Consider the following 16,723-nt stretch of genomic DNA (forward strand, 5'->3'; position numbering starts at 1 on the left):
AGGGAGGAAAATCTGAATTAATAAGTAATGTCAAAAATATTCTTTTAATTTTGTGACTTACTTCTTTCTAAAGAAGATTATCTAAATAAATACATTTTAAAGATATTGGTTAAAATTTAACAATATCCGAGGTCTTTCTTAGATTTAGAAATTATGTTTCAGCTTTAAAAACAGTTCTTAATATTCTGCTTATTGTGGGAAATCATTTTATGTTCAGAAAACTAGCTGCTGTAATTATAAAACTAACAACTAACACTCCTTCACAATGACTTTATCACAACTTGAGAACAGTAATAAAACCTAGAAATGCTTCTTATCTTTCACAGAGTTGGTACTACATTAATTTAGAAAAAAGAGTAGGACTATGCTTTGTTTTACTAAATCACTTCCCTAAATTAATATAACATAGATGTCAGTTATGGCATATATAGGTAGATTGATAGATTAATTTAGAGCAACAGCTACGTAGGTGGACGTAAATATGGCCATCATTAAGATATAATGGAATGCCTGATTTTGCCAAGTGAAGTAATGCATATGAAAGATTTCACTCATATCTTATTTTGTTACCATTTCTATTTCTGCTTTTTAACCAGTGTATTAAAAGACGGGTTTCTGATTAGCAATATTTCAGATGCTAAGCAATTCGTTTTCTGGGTTTACTTTGGCAGTTCACAGCCTAAAAGCATAACCACATCAGGCAAAAACTGCATGTAGACCGCTCCGGGTTTTGAAGATTTTTGCTTCTAACAGGGATTTTTATTTGAAGTTATAGAGTAATTTCTACATTTAATTGATAGTTAATAATTGGGAGGGGAAATTATAAGCAAAGAAATTCCTTGATATAGAAGATTTTATCTTTTAGTGTCAGCTTAATGTCTTGCTCAGCACTTTTAAATTCTCTTAGGAAGATAACTTCCTATCCATTACTTTATGATAGCTTAATCACCCTTATATTATGAACCTAGCTATTCTCATTCCATGAAATATTGCACATTTATTTCCAATAGACCTTTTCCTTGACAATGAGAATTGGGACCTGTGTTTCTAATTGAAAACAATTGGCACATTTTATTTCTACAACACTTTCACATAAGAGGTATTTAAAAGTACAAAGCTAATATTTTTCATGAGTTCCTGGGCTTATAAAGTTTCATCAATTTCATCTTAGATGAGACTTGCCTTTAAACACACGGTGTGTTTCCTGTAGAAGTTACATGTATGTCTTCAAAAACCCTACTGGTCTAGAAAAATGACTCTCTGAGACAGTCATGTTTCTTTTCTTTTCTTTTCCTTTTTTAAAAAAAAGACAAAACAGCAATAAACATTTTAGCTCTTTAATGAGCAAAGATCATGTCTCTTAGCATTGGACTAATAGTCATTATCCAGATTATCTTTATTTCACGCAATGACCAGTGACATGGCCAAGATGTACAAAGTTGTTTCCATCAAGTAGTATACAATTTTTTTTTTGTATAATAAGCTTTCATTCTTGAAAAAGAGTAACTGAAAAGAAAGGTTTCTGTTACTGCAGTTAGTTTGTCAGAGAAAGTTCTTTGCGTTATCTTACAAACTATCAAAATTGCTAGTCATCTGAAAAAATGTAAAAAAAAATCACATAACTTTAGTCTAATAGAAATATAGTACAGGTAAGAGAGAAAGTATTTATCAGGATGTGCTCTTTAAGTCCATCTCAATTTTTTTAATATAAATGTACATCTGATTACATATACAAACATTTGGAAAGGTCTGTGATATACTGTTACTGGTAAACAACAGGGGGATGAAGAGTTTCCTGTGGTCTTAAAGTATTCATTTAAAATCACACATACGTGTAAGACTAAAATCCTCCAGGTGTTGACTCTCCTTCTAGGTTCTGTATCTATGTTGTACTCTACTGAGATTGCGTGAGTAAATTCCAGTGGATGAACCTCAGTGAGAAAGATAAGTGATATGAGGAGGGACATAACTGTATATTGAATTATTAGTAGTAAACATTTTGTCATGCAACATGAGTAAATCAATTAACTGAGAACTGTAATCAGAGTGGTAATTTGGGGCATCCTCATATCATAAAAGACTGTTGCAAGTAACTCTTTGGACACACTTCACCTTACCAAAAGGAACAAAATACAGAATAACAAAAACCACAGAAAATTATAGATCCTGTAGCACATGTCCAATTAGGGCTGTATTTCTATAAATTATTTAGGTTGGGGTGAAAATAACATTAAAAACACAGGAATGTTTTTTTCCTGGGATTCATATCAGCGAGTATTCACCACTATACCTATAGTTTCTTCAAATACCTTTAATAACTAATTCTTCCTATTATCAAAACTACTGTGAATTATTTACTTCTAATTACTTTTGCCCCTTAAAAATCTTCTTTAGGTTCTGCCAATTGATAGAGGAAGCTTCTATTAAAGACTCCAATGGGATGAGAAGAATTTTAATTACGGCTTAATCAGCAGCACAGCCACCAAGCATATAAATTATCATGCACATCGTGCTAAAAATATCCAGTTTCCTTTATCCCCACAACTTTATACTGACAGCACTTATGTGATAACGTTGTACCTGCCAGTCTTTAAACTTCTTTGTCTTACTGGCAAATTTCAGCATGAGCCTCCGCTAAGGCCATTAACAGCACTGGTGCTTTGTGTACTTATCCAAATATGTAAATATGGTCTACACAATAAAACAGCTCCAAATAAAAACTGGTGAAAATTATCTGACATTCCATTGGTGTGTCCCTTGTGCATATTCATGATTGTTTTTTTTATTTATTTTTTTATATTTCAGACATAGTTCTTTCCTGTTTGGTGTTCCACATGCCTAATTCCATTATGTAACATAAATCTTCAAAAAATTAATTCTTGAATATGAATGAAAAAGTATCATTCAGAACAATTGCTTCAAGCAATTGAAATTCATTTTTAAAGTTGATTTGTGTATATATGTACAATTTAATTTTTTCAAAACCCCCAAAGTTCTTGATATGTATATTCACATAATATTCCTCCTTATTTAAATAGTAAGAGTCTTGTAGGTTGAAAGCCAAGGAATCTTCAGTAATCTTTTACTGCAATCCATCAAAAAAATAGAGTTTGTTTCTCTTATCTGGCTATACCCTGGTTGTTGAATGTGAATGGGGGTGGGGATGGGGATGGGGCAGAGTATTGTTCTGTCCTCCGGTAAATGTATTGAATGTGTGTAAGGGTTGAATCCCTGGTATAGTATTGGGAATCATTGTAATGGTGTTGGGTGTCATTAAGGGAACATCATCAGGTGACCTCCTCATAGCTAGTGTGTAATCTGGGGGGCAGGCGGTCCGAAGAACCACCTCATGTGGATGGATGGACTCACATTCATGATCCAAATCAGTGTGCTTCATTTGGAGGGACATGATCTCCTCTTCTTGTGCGTGGGTCAGATCGTTGGTTGTAGTACGCTGAGGGCTGCATCTCCTATGAACGTCATGTCTCCTCTTATCCTTTTTGTAATACAGGGCTGCAAAGGCAAGGATGTTCAGAAACAGCAGTGATGCTCCAACTGCAATAGTGACGCTCAGCTCTGTGGAGTAGTCCCTTTGATCGACTGAAAATGGACTCGGTTGTTGTTTGGGATCATCCTGCTTGGCAGTGGGAAATGCTGATGTGACAGGTACAGAATTCTTTCTCGTAGGTCTGAAAGTGATGTCAGTTGATGGCACTTTAGTTGTTGTCGAGGTATACTGAGAAATGTCATTGAGATTATGCAGATGAGGTACCAGCTCCAACCAGAGGTTCACCTTATTGGCTCTATAATGTTCTTTAACTCTTGGTTTTAATCCAATATGGAGATAAAGTTGATCTTTCTGGGAATATCTGGTCCATGCTACTTCTTCAAAGCGGTTGGGTTTGGTATGGATGAATTTTGTGTCTTGAGGGACTGGTTGATTTGGGTCACTAGGGGAAGAACAAAAGCACTCATGAGAACAAAGTTGTTTTTGTTTTTGTTTCTTCTTATTCAAAATAGTACTAGTTTAACATCTAATTGAAGAGGTAACTTGGCAAGTTAGCAAGGCCTTAGATTGTGTTTTAATAACAATTTGGGTCAACTTAGAAATATAGATCCTATCGGGGCGGCTGGGTGGCGCAGTCGGTTGGGCGTCCGACTTCAGCCAGGTCACGATCTCGTGGTGCGTGAGTTCGAGCCCCGCGTCAGGCTCTGGGCTGATGGCTCAGAGCCTGGAGCCTGTTTCCGATTCTGTGTTTCCCTCTCTCTCTGCCCCTCCCCCGTTCATGCTCTGTCTCTCTCTGTCCCAAAAATAAATAAACGTTGAAAAAAAATTTTTTTTAAAAAGAAATATGGATCCTATCATAGGCAGGTTAAATGGATGATGATGTAATGCGAGTAAGCCTCACGATCTTTGGGTTACTATCTACCCAAAGGTTTTTAAATTCACACACATAGACATTGTCTCATAGGCAAACTAGCAAGGACAGCATGGAATAGTGGAAAAAAAACCTGAGTTTTGGAATTGGCAGATGAGGCTGTAAGTCCTAGTACTGCTATGCATATCATAGAGCTATGAATATCTATATGAGGCTAGGCTCTCATCACCTCAGTCCCTTATTTACAAAATGGATTAACGATACCTGACCTGCCCACCTAAAAAAGAAGTTGGGAGGATCAAAGGACAAACAATAGTCTAAATTGGAAAGCACTATAAAATAATATTTGTCACTACTAAATAACAAGAATAAGTCCCATGTAATTAAAAAATAAAATAAATTTATTTATTGAGTAATACAACAGAAATATAAGTCTTTCTTTCTTTCTTTTTCCCCAGAGGTATGTCTTTCTTAATAAACTTCTAAGAAGTAAGAACTAATAAAGCAATGATTTCTGAAACAGCACAATATACAAGTTTGAATAAAGAGACTTAATGTATTATTGGTATTAATCCATTAAGTTAAATCATTTGGACACAAAGTATGTATTATTTTTAAATGCTTACAAGGATATTTTTATTCAATTATAGGTAACTTTATTACTTAGGTACATACCCAGTTTTAGCAAAATTTGTCCAGTATGTCATTACAACTGCACTCAGCATCACATCATTTTTGGAGAAATTGCAAGGAAATAACTCTGTAGGTCCAATCATGGGGATTCCTAGTACGTAGGGAACTTCATCTCCATGAGCTGCATCAGCCCAAGCTGGAACCTGATCTGTTTGGCAATGATGGTAAAAGGCATAGAAATATGTAGGTGAACCAAAGTTTGAGTGAAGATCTGCTGTAGCTACAGCTGGTGCCACCCACTGATGGTCTGTAAACAAAGCCAATAATGTCTTCCTTCTGGTTTCAGGGTTATGACGGTCAGCCCAGTCAGTATACATGAATTTAATGGTTTCTCTCAAAACATCTTTGCCTTCAGGATATCCATATAAATTATCAACAAAATTGGAAACAGCAAAGTCAAAATCACTAGCTGATATACCATCATCACTATCTACTATATTTTCAACAAATTTTAACCCTTCCCCTTGGTTAACTCCTAACATTATATCATAGTTGAGAAACTCTCCTTGCTCCATCAATATCTGAGGGTCATCTGGTATTACATCACCATCAATCACAGGTCCAAAGGCTATGTGGTATCGTGCTGGTTGAATATCTTGGTCAACAAGTTCTTTGTAAGGCTTCTTCTGTAGGCATTCCACTAACTCTACTGTATCTGAAACATTGCAACCAACTTTTGTGGCCAACATTCTAGCATATTTTGCAGGTTGGAAACTAACAGCCCAGCTGGAAAGGGCTGTTCCACTTTGAGCTATTGCTCGTTGAAAAAGTCCTATAGGAAAAACAACAGAGTTTGAGATGACTTTTGAATAATGTTGTGGTAAAACAATAACATCTGATATTTTAGCTGTGTATATAAAAACCCATATACAACTCAAGAAACAGGAAGATAGAGACATTTTTGCTTAAGAGAAGGTACATAAAGACATCCCCAAGGTATAAGGAGTCAAAGAGGTAAAGTCTTCTGCTTTGAGTGGCAACTGCTTTAAGGATCAAGAGGTCTAAATTTTTAGTGTCTCAAAGAGGCAATAAGCAAGGAGAGATGGAGAACATGTAAATATTAGTGGTAAAAAGTCCCAAGTATTTTTTCACCCAACATGTAAACACCCATGTTATTATGAAAGCCAACCAGGTGGGCTTTCTCCCCCTTAACTCTTCATTAGAATTTGTACGTTTTTTTTTTTTTTTTGAGAATATTTCTTCCAATTTGGCTGCATGTATCTTCTTTCAAAATGGCTCTGTATGCTTGTTTTAATCAGATTTATTAAAAAAAAGAATTGCTGGGAGTTCACACAACTACTGGGGCTGGGGAATTTGCTAATACCCTGGGGATGGCCCAGAAGGCACATAGAACAGAATATCACTTTAGACATACTCTTTCCAACTCTTCATGTCAGACATAATTTGCTGAATATTCATCTTTCAGAAGAAGATATAACATTTGAAGTGTTTTCACTGGGTTAAAGAAAAAACCATCAGCAGAAGGATTCAGTGTGTGTTTGTGTGTGTGTGGGGGGTGATTTAACTTTTTCCGCTGTTGAATACTCACTGCTATATTTTATCATAAAAGATGAAAAAGTCATGGTCCACTGCTTTTTACTTAATTGCGTTTAAGAATTATAAATCATGGTCCCAAATGCAGTTTGATAAGGGCTGCATCCCATTCAAATTTACAAATGCACTTTATCTACTCATTAAGATATTTGCAAATAAAATTCTTGTTTTTAAAATATAATTTATCTATTTTCTTTAAAAATTACATTTATTATCAATTTCCAAAAATACCTTCATAGTTGTTATTTAAACACATGCTCAATTATTCATACGTGTTAATGAGATAAGAATTATTCTTTTCAAAAAGGTGTTAAAGCAGTGTCTGAATTAGAAGCAAAGTTCTAGATTTTTCTCCAAACATGTACATGTATTCAAAGTGTCTATAATGTGTTCTTAGATAATTCTAAAAATATTCAAAAAATCAAACAGTACCAATTTAAATTTGTTTTGGTTTCTGACTTCTTTATGAACATATTTTTAGTTTATCAGAGCAAAGTATGCCAGAGCAAATGATATAAATACAGATATTTTTTAAAAATTACATAGGCTATGTGTTTGTTAACATTTGTTCAGAAAAATATTTTACTAATTAAAAACTTTACAACTAAAATAAACTTGGTGATTATTTCCCATTTCAGGGGCTCATTGAGATTAGCTAAATATACCAAAGAAGATTTGGGAAAAATACATATTACATTATAGTCTGAAATATGCCATCTAGATAGTATTAGAAAAACCAAACACTTTATCATTAATGAAAATGCTTATTATGTATATATAAGTTGTGGTTGACTCCTGGTAGATACAAGTCTGAGCATTGCTGTAACCTTGGGGAGTTTACAGACTTTAAATCAATGTCTGCACTGGAGATAGAATTAGCTTGATGATTTTAAGGTATCTCCTGGGCATCTCCTGCTAAAAATCATGCAGCCTTTTTGTAGAGATAGGCTTAGGACTAAATCAAATATAAGTCCATTTCTCTAGCCCTGCCATGGACAGTCTTCCTTGAAGAGTGTGATGGAATATTATATTTTCAACTATTGGCATAGACATTGGCCACTGTTCATTAAATCATCAATTGATGAATAGCAATGCTGGCCAATTTACTAATTGGTTCATCTCTTTATCAAATGTTAGTTTTATACTAGGTGATTAGCTTTGGTCCCCATTTTTGCTCTACATTTAGAAAAACTTTTAGAATAAATAGGAAGAAATAATATTTGAGATCAAACGACCCTAAGAAGTCTGAACAGATTGTCTAATGTTAACCTACATAAATATCGGCATTCATATAGTCCTCAGCTAGAACAATCTAATCTCTTCAATGAAAAAACAATAACAACAAAGTTTATTTCAAAATAAGTCACTTCATTATAGACCAAAATCCCTATACACTTGGAAATGTTCTCATATGTGTCATTTTGTCATCTCAAATCAGAACTCTATTAACTCTATGACATAAAGAAGATGTCACATAAACTATATCTATAAATTAAGTCCATGAAAATATATGATTCTCCAAATATATATACTCATTTAGTGATAGGCTGTTCTTTTGAAATTCTACATCAATATATCTTTGATACTGAAAACACATATTCTATGTCTGATGCTCCATATCATAAAACTCAGTCTTACAGATCAAGATGCTTCATGAATTACACTTGACAGTATATACTTCTTTAATATATATAAAATGACAATAAAAAAAGCAGAAAACACAAAATGGTCTGTGTTGATGTGCCTGCTCTGTCTTCCTCTCTGTTATGTATAATAGAGAAAAAGTATTTGCTTTGGCAGTCTTTTCCAACAAAACACTTCTGTTCTTGCGGATATTTCAAGTTAATAATGCAATTAGAATGAGTGAATTAAACTCATGGTAAAATGGAAATTCATAAAAAAAACGACATGATGAGCCTTGGGCAGGCACTTTGGAAAAAGGGTGTCAAGGCATGAAAATGGAGACAAGAAAAATGCTTCATGGGTTTAAGCAGCCTCAGTGCTCCAAGCTGCTTTGCCAAGCTTTACAGGGAAAAAAAAAATAAACACTTTGGAGGTTGAAAATAGAAAAAGCACAAATTCAAACCTAATATTCCTTTTAATGAAAAGCTCTACTAGTGACCTTGATGCTTTGACAATTTTGGATCATGCATGCAAAATAATCAAACATCCATTCTCTATCCAGACAACAAGTGAAAACCTTGTTTCCAGACAAACCAGCTTGTGACTGCTTCCTTATCTTCCTACTGGTGAAGGGTTTTAAATGCCTATTGTCTTGAAAATAGATAATACACAATCCTTGCATTTAAAAAAAAAAAAAAAAACACCTGTCTTTGATTTTTGATTACTGAATAAACAGAGATGACAGAACTGTGAACATCTTTGATTTTCCCCAAAATCACCTTTTAGAGGAAAGAAAAGTAACTGTAATGCTAACTATTCTGAAGTGTGCTTGAAAGGGCATCCTTACCAAGCTCCACAGGAGACAAAGAAAAGAGTTTGACAAAAATTTAAACATGCATAGAAAAGCTGAAGAAACAAAAATTTAAACAGTTATTGAGCTCAACCTAACACTCAGTTTCAACAGAGAAATATGTACAGAGCATCACATACTACTGATGGTGGTAGCATGCAGACACCAAAATTGTCAAAATTTGCAACCTGCATAATACCTTTGGTTGAATTGCTCCAACGGTTACCTTCAGAATAATGGGATAAAGTCAGCAGATTGACACATGAACCCCCAGCGCCAGATCCAAAAACAGTGATTCTTAAGGGGTCACCACCAAAGAATCCAATGTTCTCACTAGTCCATCTTAAAGCCTGTATGAGGTCAAGGAGTCCATAGTTTCCTTTTGCAGCCTGATCCCCTGTGCTTAAGAAACCTGGAAGATTGAAATAAAAGAATACCTTAGATCACCTTTTTGAGTTGACATGAATCAGACATTCAATTAAAATACAATTAAAGCTTGGGGCGCCTGGGTGGCTCGGTTGGTTAAGCGTCCGACTTCAGCTCAGGTCATGATCTCGTGGTTTGTGAGTTCGAGCCCCACGTCGGGGTCTGTGCTGACAGCTCAGAGCCTGGAGCCTGCTTCAGATTCTGTGTCTCCTTCTCCCTCTACCCCTCCCCTGCTCGCACTCTGACTCTCTCTATTTTTTAATAATAAATAAACATTAAAAAATACAATTAAAGCTTGTATTCATCAAGGTGAGTACAGTACAAATTCTTTAGTAAAAAATTATTTCCCACCAGAATAGAAGAATATACTTGAGGAAGAATAGTAGACACTGAAATCTGAAAAGTGACATTTATCCTCCCCAAGTTACCCAGGTAATAGGTAACAAGGGGCAGATAAAGAGAATGAAAACATTCTGAAAAACCTCAAGGGAGACATTCTATAGGCCAAGTTACTTGGTGGAGATATTTGAGATAGTATCATGGGGAATATGAGAATGTGCTTTTGCATAAAACACTGTGTCAGTCCTCAAGTTGCCCATGATCTAACATGGTTGGAATTTAAGGAATGTGTAGCACAGGGGCAGGATGTGAGGGTGATGAGCACGGGTATTTTTCTAAGACTTGTGCATAAAATTATACGCAACTCTTTGCATGTAGATATATATGCACATTTTTATCAATGATGGTCCATGTTTAAGAAATAATCACTGTGTTGGGGAGCCTGGGTAGCTCAGTCAGTTAAGTGTCCGACTCTTGATTTCGACTCCAGTCATGACCTCGGTGTCCTGAGATTGAGCCCCATGCTGGGCTCTATGTTGAACATACAGTCTACTTAATATTCTCTCTTTCTGCCTCTTTCTGCCCCTCCCCTACTCGCGCTCACTCTCTCTCTCTCTCAAAATAAAATAAAATATAATCTTTAAAGGAAAAGAATGAATCAGTGTGTTAGAGGTAATTTGAGAACACATTTGGAATACCTTAAATGCTAAACTGAGCATATTTGCTCAATTAGAAAACAACATAGAATAATTGGAGGTTTTTAAAAAGTTCAGATTCATATATCTAGAATGTTTAAAGCTCTGCTTAACAGTAAATCTGATAATGAAGAGGAATATATATTGCATAATACAAAGAAAGGAGGTAGAAGAAAGTTTATAGGGATCTGAACTGACAGATTGGCAAAGACAATTGAAAAAAGGGGATAGAAAAAATATTGTGGCTGTAACAGCTGGCTGAGTAACTTTCTTTATATATGAAAGTTTTAGAGAGGAGTCAAAGATAGTACTTTAATAATACTTTAAACATATTCACTCATTTCACCGACTTAATAGCTTTTATATTATGTTTATTACAACTTGTAAAACAAATACCTACTCTCTAATATATTTCCACATTTGCTATAAATGAAAAAGTATAAAGTAATTCATAAAAGATTCCATTTTATAGATTATTCACATATTGTGTAGGAAATATTTAGAGATATATTACACATAAATTGATTATATTTAGGGATATAATTTCCAATCTCACCAAGTGTATAGAACTCATCTTTTTAATTAGATATATTCCCTTATTGCAGACCCATTAGAGGAACTCAACATAAAAAAAAGTAAAAATTACTTTGTTCAATGTGAAATATACCTTTACTTTATAACTGACATTTATACCTGACTTTTATTTATAAGTCAGGAAGTCAGTGATACTTGTGAAAACCAGACTGTGATAACAGTACCTATCAGTTAAGTGAATCAATCCATACCCAAAATGAATAAAGGGACAGGAAATTCTTAGGATCACTGTAGGAAGCAATAGATGAAGACAAATCTTTTTGAATAGTTTTGCAAAAAAAATATGAGGTAATGTTGATTAGTCATTCTTTTTCTATAAGACCAAAAAATTTAAGAACAAAAACACAATCTCTAGTCCATGATGTGAGCATATGTGTTCACGTGTGTGCACATGTGTGTGTGTGTATGTGTGTGCGTGTGTGTGTAACCACAAAACCAATCACCCTTGATACAGAGGTTAACTTTTAAAAAATAGGATTCAAATAAATATATCTTTCTGGACATACTCATTACTTTTTAATTAAATATACATAACAATTTAAGGAAATCTTCATGGTATCTTAACATAAAAGCACTTTTGAATATTCAAAGGTCATATAAATGAAAGCATATTAAAATACAAAACAAAAACATGGCAAACAGCTCTTTTAACTTTATTTGCTATTAAGTAAATTTTGGTATAAGATAGAACCATTAGTTTAAGTTCCTGAAGGGGTCTGTTACACCTTTTTTTTTCTATAAACATGGACTGATAGCATGAACTCTGAACACAACCTTATGAAAGGATTACTATGCACTAGATACAAGTGACTCTTGAAGGATAAAGTGACTCTTGAAGGATATAATAAGTGTGTGTGTGTGTGTGTGTGTGTGTGTGTGTGAAAGAGAGAGAGAGAGAATAAATGAATGAGAGAATGGGAGTACACTCTAGGTAGTTTATTACCTATAATTTTATATCCCGATAGAAATTAGATTTCTGAATATAGCTTATGCCACTCAGCATAAACCCCAGGATTTGTATTTAATTCCTTTTGAAATAATATTGAATAATTCCAGTATTATTCAAATAAATCTCTATATTCATACAAAATTGACTTCCTAATAAAATAATCATAACTCAATATGTAGCATGTAGAGAACCATAGTAATAATATTATTATCTCTAACTTAACTAAAATATAGGGCCTCTATAATTCTAGTTTTAGTAGCATCATTTTAAGGACTCTGGTAAGTTGGTCAAGTAATTTTGTGTTTATATCATAATACTTGAAAAAGCATGTCAATTGGCCAAAAAGCAAGTTCTAATTTATATATGACTTAGTGAAATCTTATAGCATCATCAAGAAAAAATAAAATAAAGTCAATTTAATTCCAAAGTTGCACTGTTAAGTCATAGCATGGAAAATGGAGTAAATCATCAGATAAAAGATTGTGGTCCTAGGCTTGGAATGTCCAAGCTACTCTGTCAAACTTCATTTTTACCTTTCATTACAGAATTTCCTTCACTATTAATTTTTATTTCATGTGTATGCTGTAGTTTATCTATATCTATCTATCATCTCTCTCTCTCTCTCTCTCTATCAATCAATCATCTATCATCCTCTAACTAAAAGCAACTGATCATTAGCATGAATTAGGAAAAATAATACCTACGCCTTTATTAAGGTCAGCCAGCCAATCAAAATCATATCTCTTTAGACCTGATAAAGTAATACTACATGCTTGTATGAATTCTTTGATTTCTGATGCTATATTCAAACAAGAGTTTGTGGCTCAGCCAAGGGCAATAAATGAGGAAAGTTAAGTAAATTGCTGCCTCAAAAGAGACACAGTTCGCTAATTACCCAAATGATTTGCATTGGCAGTATTCTTTATAGTTTGCTATTCAGTGAAGTGTCATTTAAAGTTCTTTTTAAAATTGACTTAGCTGCTGTGTCCTTAACAGCAGAATCATTTCAGATCACTCTACTTGGAATTTTACATTGGACTTCTCAACTACAGGCCAGCCATGGCAGAACTCAATTTTGCAAAGATCCCAGTGTTCCTTACCTTCCTGATTACTTTTGAGAAGGTTTTTCCCTTAATGTCACTTAAGTCATTCTTTATAGTCATTCAATATATCAGGCCTTTCCTGGCTTTCAATTGTAAGCTCCTAGAATGTGTGACTAATTATTGTCCTAACACAATTACACATTATTTTGTAATATAGAACAATAATGATTACAAGTTCTTCTTCTTCTTTTTTTTTTTTTTTCAACGTTTTATTTTTTTATTTTTGGGACAGAGAGAGACAGAGCATGAACGGGGGAGGGGCAGAGAGAGAGAGGGAGACACAGAATCGGAAACAGGCTCCAGGCTCTGAGCCATCAGCCCAGAGCCCGACGCGGGGCTCGAACTCACGGACCGCGAGATCGTGACCTGGCTGAAGTCGGACGCTTAACCGACTGCGCCACCCAGGCGCCCCAAGTTCTTCTTCTTTTTGGGGGAGATAGCAACAGAATTCTCCAGAAAACAATATTTACCTATTTAATTTACTTGACTCATGAGTATAAAACCTGAAAACATTATTACATTTAAACTTAAGGTAAACTTTCCAAATTCATAATTACAAGTATGCCAAGAATTGTTTCAGTGGCTCATGTACACACTATAATTCTCACCAACTATGTGTTCAAATAGAATTTATTTAATGCCTTTTTTTCCCCACCTAAAAATTAGTCCTACTAAAAAAAACCAAAAACCAAAAAACAAAAAACTTCTCCAATCATCGTTTTTACTACCTGGACTACTAGTTTTACTGATCTGATTAAATTTACTGAGCAGGCTTTGATGTTTACCTGACCTGGCAACTAGGATTACTTTCAGGTGTTAGAAACCAAGCAGACTGAACATGGGTCCACAGGCCCTTGGAATGGAAAAATCAGATCAGGCATAAAATAAATTGGCAAGGGAGAAATAAATAAAAACAGATAATGGCTGTAACCAGCTGTTGGTTTGGGCTACTGATGCCCACCAAATTCAGACAGACAGACCTGAGAGAGTAGGAGAGAAGCTGAGTTAAGCTGTCTGGCAGCAGCCCTGCAGCTTCTTGGTTGACCTGATCTATATTCAGGTTGCTTACAGTATAACTGTATAGATGACATATTTCGAATGTAAAACGAAAGGAAAGCAGGGTGCTTCTTAGTAAAAAAGATCTAAACATATTCAAGGAGGACACTGAGAGTAGCAAAAATGCAGACTGTTTACATCTGAGATGACATCTAGATTTTCAGAAATTAAGATGTCAGTGATTCTAGGGGTGCCTAGGTGGCTTAGTTGGTTAAGCATCCGACTTTGGATCAGGTCATGATCTCACGGTTTGGGGGTTAGAGCCCTGGGTCAGGCTCTGTGCTGACAGATGAGAGCCTGGAGGCTGCTTCAGACTCTGTGCCTCTCTTTCTCTCTGCCCACCCCCCGCCCCCCCCACCGGCCCCTGCTTGTGTTCTCTCTTTCTGTTTACAAATTTGTATAAATAAACTTAAAAAATAAGATGTTAGTGATTCTATGTTGTAGTTATGCTTTCTTTTTTAAGGGGAGAAGGGCAAATCTGAATGCCTATGCTTATAGTGTTTGATATCTGACAGTGTTAAATATATATATATATATATATATATATATATATATATATATATATATATATTTATATAGGAGTCCTCAGTATGTGTTCGTGCTATAAAAAAGTAAGAAAGAAATCTTGTCTGTTTATCAATGCTGTTGCCTGGAGACAGACGGTTGTGGTTGGTCTTTGAGTCAAATTGATAAGAACTTCAAAATAGAGGCCATACTGAGCATTAAAGAGCCTGCCTTCAAGACATGAGACTTTGAATGATAGTGAGGCATCCTTCTAGGGACTTGGGAATATAGATCAGAAAAATAACTCATTAAGGATTTTGCATCTTAAACATAAAATGATTTAAAACAGTAGGATTAATATCTCAAAACCTCCCAACTAAAAATCCGACTGAAAATCCCATGTACTAACTTTCCCTGTCTTCTTAGCTGCCAAATCCAGTCTGTTCTTCCTCTGTACTCTGTCTCTATTTCTTGCTTTTCACTCCTGTTCCTGACTTACTCTAGTTCCTCCTCTTTCTTTCTTAGACTCATGAACTTCTTCGAGCTAGTCATTCAACCTCCAAACTTTCAGCAAACAAGTCCACCTTCCATTCTGTCACCAGACTCACTTTTGAAAAATATTCTGTTCTAATGGTGGACGTTGTTATATCAAATAAAACCCTTATGTTAACACATATTGGACAGTTCCTCCTCAATTTCTCTTTGAGTCAGGATTGTTTAAAATATGATGGTTTAAAATTCCCCCAAATTGGACAATTTGGGGTCTGTGTAGGGAAAAAGAATACACATAATATTATTAATTACTCATCACCTCTAGCTTAACTTCCCTGCTAATGTGTTCTTTTGAGAGCTATCATCTAAATTTTTCTTAGAAAGCAATAAAAGACAAAGTCAAAATAATTCCCTTTTTGTATGTATCCTCCAGAAAAAAACTTGCTCTGAAATGGGTGATATCTTAATATCAAATAACTTGGTGGTATTTCCAAACTTTATATCTTGGTACATTTACTATCTATCTATCTATCTATCTAATCATCATCATCTATCATCTACCTATTTTTTTTTTATTGTGAGGTAATTTGCTTTTTAATGGCTCATGTTTGGGAAAAGCAAACTGAATTACTGGCCACATCTCTTGATTGCTGACAGCTGACATGGAAAAGGTGAAGGTGACTGCCAGCAGATGTCTGGAAATAAGACACCTGTAGATGTCTCTCTATTTTTCAATCTTCGAATTTCCCATATGTTTGCCATCTCCAAGGTAAACAGGTGAGATTAGTCTTTCTATATTACAGTCAATGGTAACATTTGTGACTCTTTCCCCCATAGATAGTAATGAAGAAACAAAGGTTCTGGTTTGCTTGGCTCTGAATTGTGTATACTATTCCCATCTCAAGGATAGCCCAAGACACTAGGGAAAAGGTAACACTCAGTTCCTGATCCCATGCCATCACCTCTATTCTTCACCCCAAACTGAGGCTGTTAATGTTCACAGTTCTTCGTCTCCATGTCAAGAAATGCTTATGCAACATTCCTTGAGTTAGGCTTTGTGTACTTTCTGGTTATTTGAATCTGGACAACAGACCTAGTATCAAAACTGATAAAATTCCCATCCTTTCTGAATAACTGTTCTCACAAAGAAGTGAAAAGGGACTCTCCCTTCTAAAAAAGCTATTTAGAGGAAAGAAATCACATCGTTAATTTCTAACTGTTCTGATTATGCAGGAATGTGTCTAATGACTTAAAAGCATAATTTACTTCAAAGCAGGACATTCAAGGAGACACAATGGCTGCCATATGAGAAAAATCTTCAGCATCTATATATATAGTTCAGAACTATATAGCTTCAGGAACAGTAAAGACTATAAGAATATTCCAACTCTCTGTCTAATGCATATTTTGGTCTTGTTATAATGTGTGTGTGTATTTTGTAATTTATCATTTGTATTTACAATTTG

The 16,723-nt window shown here is 34.8% G+C and overlaps 1 protein-coding gene across 10 annotated transcripts in view; it reads right to left on the reverse strand.

Annotated features, from left to right (window-relative positions):
* Positions 1–1,323: 1,323 nt before the first annotated feature.
* The window catches only part of NLGN1 (neuroligin 1), an 837,200-nt gene continuing 821,800 nt past the window's right edge, over positions 1,324–16,723 (reverse strand). For 7 of the 10 annotated variants that reach the window (XM_045502938.1, XM_045502936.1, XM_045502937.1 and 4 more), the window contains 3 exons: positions 9,299–9,511; positions 5,055–5,844; positions 1,324–3,950 (listed from right to left, as the gene is read on the reverse strand). In XM_045502938.1, coding sequence (XP_045358894.1) covers positions 3,128–3,950; positions 5,055–5,844; positions 9,299–9,511 — 1,826 coding nt within the window. In that variant the 3' untranslated portion in view covers positions 1,324–3,127. The remainder of the gene's footprint in view (positions 3,951–5,054; positions 5,845–9,298; positions 9,512–16,723) is intronic. The other 3 variants (XM_045502942.1, XM_045502939.1, XM_045502945.1) reach the window with 1 other exon arrangement.

This window comes from Leopardus geoffroyi, chromosome C2, assembly GCF_018350155.1.
Source record: "Leopardus geoffroyi isolate Oge1 chromosome C2, O.geoffroyi_Oge1_pat1.0, whole genome shotgun sequence".
NCBI lineage: Eukaryota > Metazoa > Chordata > Mammalia > Carnivora > Felidae > Leopardus > Leopardus geoffroyi.